Genomic DNA, 6,000 nt, shown 5'->3' on the forward strand with positions numbered 1-6,000 from the left:
CTTTTTGTTTGCGTGTGGGTGGAGGTAGAGTCATTATCAAATAACCTTCCGCAAAGATAATGAGTTGGTTAGTAATTATAGTTGTCACGTGGGTTGGTCCCTTTTCATGTCGCAATAAAACTCATAAGTTCATATGGATAAGTAGTAATGTTACACCAGCAGCTGTATTGTATCACTGATCAATTATGATGGTGGTTATAATTCTGAAATATTGTACAGTTGTAAATGGGTGAAACAAAAGTATGAATACCTTAGAAGTAATTAAGGATTATTATGTTCATGCTCAATTGTGTGAAGTCCTATGTAAGAAAGTATTCTAAAAACACAAAGATTTTAAATGAATAGAATAGCCACGTCTAAACTTACATTTATAATTGGTTAATTCCAGTTTTGCTTTTAATTGGCAATTGTCTGTTATGACTGACAGAGGTTATAAAGTCAAGCTTTGAAGGTGTACTTGTGAATATGTTGTTTGTAAGCTTATTTTCATAGGTTGCTCCAAAAGTAATGCCTCCTCTTTATTTCACAAAACTGGGGAAGTATGTTGGGGCAATTGCTGTGGAATGTGGCTGGGATGTGGAAGGCTGGAAAATATGTGGAAAAATTCTAGAAAGCAGACCTCCTAGGAAGCATTTCTCTGAAGTTGCTGGAAAATTACAGAAATTCTATTGGTGGGGGATGGAGGAAGACTGGTAGAAAGCTCATGGAAAATGCTTGAAATGATTTTTGGAAAACTGCTGGAAAGCAAAGAGAGATTTCTTTGAGATCCACTGCAGGGAAGAGGGGGTATGAGTGTTTGTAGGAATGCCCTCTTGGGATGGTGATATTTATAGGAAACACCTGTGATTCCTGAATAACACATCCGTAGAGGAGAGGGTTTCTAGAAGGCACTTCAGAAAATCTGTAGAACATGTGTACGTATTCATGGAGTCCACTTGGAGACTCTAAATAGTTTTATTATTTTGAACCAGAAGGAAAATGCAAACAGAAATTTCTGAAGTGTTAGATGATATTTTTTCCTACAGTTATGTTGAGGGCAATATTGTGTATTTGTCTCATCATTATATCACTAGGTTATTTTTGTTGTATTAAAAACGCTACAGAGAAAAGACGGTTGCTTTTATTTTGAAAGCTGGAACAAGGTTTGTCCAGTGACAAAACATCTTATATTGAATCTCCAGTATAGTTAGAAAAATGAAGATTTGTGTCCTGGTCTTGTCTGACTGATCATTGCAATTACAAATAGTGTCACTACAGTGCACACCAAAATCAGGTGACTTTTTTTGTGGTTGAACATTACCTAAAATGTCTTAATGAAGTAGAAATAATGCGAGTGTTATAACGCTTGAATTTCTTTCTTCTCATTTTTTTCTTGTTGTATTTTCTTAGGCTCTAGCAAAGAAAGCAAGAGATGGAAAGCTGTTACCTGAAGAGTACCAGGGAGGATCTTTCAGGTAACACTTCCTGGCAGTGTTTAATAAGAGCGCTGTGAGTTTAGAATTGCTTTATTCTCAGAGATTCTACTAAGTGTCAATGCATTACCTTTTAAAATATTGATCTATTTAGGATGAAACTCCATGGGATGATTATGATGGATGATTATGAGCCTAGTCCAAGTGCCAAGTATCGGGAAAAATTAGCGGCTTAGCACACATCTTCAGCAAGTTAAATTCATTAGAGCCTGCTGAGACAGTCAAGTTTTTTGTACCAAGGCAGTTCTGACTTTTGTTTTTGCATCTATTTTTTCATAATTGCATAAGAATGTTTTTTGTTTGTTTGTTTTACTTTGATTCCATCCTGTAGTTAGGAAAACATATTTATCATAGAATGGCCTGGCTTGAAAAGGACCTCAAAGATCATCTAATTTCAACCCCCCTGCTATGTGCAGGGTTGCCAGCAACCAGACCAGGCTGCCCAGAGCCACATCCAGCCTGGCCTTGAATGCTTTCAGGGATGGGATATCTACAACCTCCTTGGGCAACCTGTTCCAGTGCATCACCACCCTCTGTGTGAAAAACTTCCTCCTAATATCCAACCTAAACCTCCCCTGTCTCAGTTTAAAGCCATTCCCCCTTGTCCTATCCACCCTTGTAAACAGCCATTTCCCTTCCTGTTTATATACTTCCTTTTGAAACAAATATTTAAAATGGTTTGTTGAAGAGGAGGTAGCAGAGCGTTCAGTGATGCCTTGTTTGTCGTTTGCATTCATTCTTTGGAAGAATGTCTCCTGAGATATAAATAAATAAATAAACATTAAAAAAAAAAAAAATTGCTATAGCAAAGCTGTGTAGCTACAATTTGGATTGCATATACTCAGTAGATATTTTTTTCTATAAAATGAACTGCAAAAAGAGATAGCAATCTTAGTTGTAGGAAATAAATAGCTTGTGTTAAACATTTGCATAAATGTAGTGATACAGTTGCACAATAAATTCTTAACTGACCTTCCAGGCTTTCAATTTCCAAAAATTAATATACTGTATTTTAGAATAAACAGAATCGTCACAACGTTTTTGTTACACAAATTTTAGCGCGGCTCACCATTGCCAGTTTTTGGATGCTGAGTCTGAATGCTCATCGTTAATGTTCTTCTATATCTGATTGTTAGTGATGAGAATTATGCTAGAGATTACTCTGTTCTGCAGAAATATTGCTCTAATATATAGTCAAGTGCCTGAGGTGCAACTGCCTGGAGTAAGTTTGTGTGTCATGCTGGAGGGGAGTGATTGTGAGAATCTGTGAGTCCTTCAATAGAAAACGTGTATAGAAATGGTGCATCAGTGATGTGGATAAAGAGTTCAACAAAAATTGCCTACAGGAGAATAACTGTGGGCACACAAATTTTGTTTTCCACTTTTTTTTCAGTAACTAACAGAAAGGAGGATATGGTGGGCCAACTTTCTCTGGTAAACAAGCTATCACGAAGGTCCAGTCTTTCCTTATGTACTACTTCCCAGCTGGTGATACAGACAAGGGAGAAAAGTGTAATGAGGCTTTTTTGTGTCTCTGTGATAGCTAGATTTTCGAAAACATACAAGTTGGTTATCAGCAGCCATTTTAACTTCAAGTTGTGAGGTTTGCTCTAAAAGATTTTTTGGTTTGGAATAGGAACAGGAAATTACAGGAGTTGTTTTGTTTGGTAATGTTGTGGTATCTTACAGTGTATTCAATTCCTCTTTGGAAAAACTATATTTTTAGGAAAATAGAAAGAACTATGGATGTTACTGTGTATTCCCAGGTAGACAAATTGTTGCGACTGCCATTGTGTATGTTAGAGTGTAATGCAAGGATATAGTTCTGTAAAGAAAGAGGAATTGAGGAATAGATGCTTTAGTTGTAATTAAAAAACTCAAATCCATGAGAGTCTGAATTTGTCCAATTGAAATCCAGTTCAGAGCTTCTTAATGAGCGATTGGCCATCAGAAAGAAATTAGCTGATAGTAATCACTGAATATAGCCTTTATTCTTCTAGGGATTACGTTATTTCTGATATTAATGGTAACGCTTCATTTTCGTTTAGTATCTCCAACCTAGGTATGTTTGGCATCAACGACTTCATTGCAGTCATAAACCCTCCGCAGGCCTGCATCCTAGCTGTGGGTCGAGCAAGACCAGAGCTCAAGATTGTGAAAGATGAAGAAGGGAATGAGAAACTTAAGCAGCATCAGCTCATGACAGTGACTCTATCAAGTGATGGTCGTGTAGTAGATGATGAACTGGCTTCAAAGTTTCTGGAAACCTTCAAAGCCAACATTGAGAATCCAATACGTTTCGCCTTGTGTTGAACTCAGTGAAGATTGCTTCCTGATTTGACAGCACAGAACTGTTACAGAAAAACAACCCCAAGTAAGAATAGAGAGAGTAAATAGTGTGAGATAGGCAGTTAAAATATTTAATTTATTGAATTAACATGGAAAATATAAATTTTAATGCTTTTAGTCATTTCCAGTGACCAGTTTTTATATTGTAAAGCTAAAGACCTTAAAGTTAGCACGTTACGTTTCTTTAAACATTTAGTATTAATAGCACATAACGTGTGCATAGAAATTAAATTTCTTCTGTAAAGAAAAGCTTAAAAAAAATTATATAAAATTTAAAAGGGAATTGAGGTACTTTTAAGGGCTAAATATCTAGCTTTTACAGTGAGATAAGCACGAACTGTAATTAAGCAATATGCTGCTGAGTCCTGATCAATACTGAGGTTCTGGAGTAACTGAGTTCAATTGCTGCAGTAGTTTCTTTCAGTTTGCAAAAGATTTCTAGCACATTTTACAATCCAGCTTAGACTGAAGTAAAGTTCGTGAAATTTTAACCAAGATTTCAGTGAATTCTGACATAAGAGCAAAGGAGTTATAAACCAGTTAAAGGTTTTTGTTTATTTTGTTTAAACATTGCAGGTTTAACTATTCTTTATCTTCTTTACTCTAAGCTATACTAGGCAAAGCGAGGTGAGTGTGGAGATGAATAGGGAAGAGAAATGACAGGAAGTTCTGAGAAAGACTAAGTTAGATCTTAGATAAAAATGTAATTTCACAGAATGTGAAGTAACCTGATGGAATCTACAGCTACATTTATATAATTAGATCTCATTAATACATTTTTAAACAGTAGCTGAATCTATCTTTTTTCAGTATTTTAAGATTGCTGCTTTATTTCATACCGCGCAGAGGGCAGAGATGGGAATAAACTTGTCTGAAATGGATGATATCTCACTGGTTTTAGATTTCATTGATTCTAGTTTGATGTCACCAACATCTGGGGAAAATAGAATTTTGTGTACCAGTTAATTAGTAATAGGTTTTCTTTGGCTTAATTAAAAAAAAATAAATAGTCATTGAATTTAGCAGCTGTCTCAACTCAGAAATCTTCTTCAGTACCACAAAATATGAAAAATACTGTTTTCGAGTGTTCATTGATATACTTAATTGTTAACTTAAAACCCAAGGCAATTGTGCCAGTACTGTTGTGATAGAAAAAGTGGCTTTGATCAGAGGTTGCAGTATAGAAGGTCCTTTTTTGCACACTGAAAATTTGCTGATTAATTCTGTTTTTCCAATGCATTAATGATGTAGGTATAAAATAATCTGTTGTTAGCCATGTATTGAATGGTAACTCAGCTGGAGGAATGTATTCAGTGGCATGAAGCTTAAGTGAACAGAGATAGTTTTCTTCCTATGGATAAATATGGAACCACTTGTTGTATGTGTTTGTAATGAAGTAACTGCATTTACAGAACCTGATTATGTAAGTTCAGTTGAATTCTGAGAGTCTGTATTATTCTGGTTGTTTTTGTTAAGTTTTGGTTATTTTACAGATTTGTAGGAGTTGTTTATTGAGTTGCTGCCAAAATTAAAAAGATAATTGCAAGACAAAAACTTCAGTTAATGCTGAGTTCAGCGTTTTCACTAAATGTTTACTGCTTTGTCTTGTTATGATGCCATGAATTTCCTAAATTGTTACTGTGACAATAGGGAGGAAAGAAATTTCCGATTACCAGGCTTAGTCTACTGTGTAATAATGGACATATGCATTGGTATTTCCAGGAGTTTTACACTGATCTATTCTATTCATGATTATGTGCTGAAGATTGACTTTTCTCAACAGTGTTGGTGTGTGAACCCAGCACTTCTATAATCTATTCCCTGCCTGGCCGTAGCTAAGGGCTGCGTGACTGGTGTGTATACAGAACTGTAATCTTGTGTGTTTGTGTTCATGCAGTGCAAGTCAATGTATTGCTTTTTGTTTGGAGCCACTGAAAGGCGCTGTTGTGTGTATATCATTTATTGTGCCTTTTCGTTCATGTGAGTGCTAATCCCTTATTCCCTTATTTAACACAAACAGGTAAAGACAATGCAACTTCTTTTCCAGGTTAAACAAACCTGAAACAACTTCTGAACGGGGCAGATCTGTCAGTAAGGCTAATACAAGTTTTAAGTCTGTTTTCTCTACGTATGCCTGCTAGCCAGCCTTGTCATTTGACAGAAAAAGGATGTGTGATTT

General features: G+C 35.8%; 1 protein-coding gene across 2 annotated transcripts in view; it reads left to right on the forward strand.

The window, feature by feature from the left end:
• The window catches only part of PDHX (pyruvate dehydrogenase complex component X), a 38,298-nt gene extending 32,913 nt beyond the window's left edge, over nt 1–5,385 (forward strand). The window contains exons 10-11 of one of the 2 annotated variants that reach the window (XM_052695248.1): nt 1,390–1,454; nt 2,866–3,470. In XM_052695248.1, coding sequence (XP_052551208.1) covers nt 1,390–1,454; nt 2,866–2,872 — 72 coding nt within the window. In that variant the 3' untranslated portion in view covers nt 2,873–3,470. Of the gene's footprint in view, nt 1–1,389; nt 1,455–2,865; nt 3,471–3,520 lie in introns of those variants that run through there. The other variant, XM_052695247.1, reaches the window with a different exon arrangement.
• The last annotated feature ends 615 nt before the right edge of the window (nt 5,386–6,000 follow it).

Source organism: Tympanuchus pallidicinctus, unplaced genomic scaffold (genome assembly GCF_026119805.1).
Source record: "Tympanuchus pallidicinctus isolate F22 unplaced genomic scaffold, pur_lepc_1.0 scaffold3, whole genome shotgun sequence".
Lineage (NCBI taxonomy): Eukaryota > Metazoa > Chordata > Aves > Galliformes > Phasianidae > Tympanuchus > Tympanuchus pallidicinctus.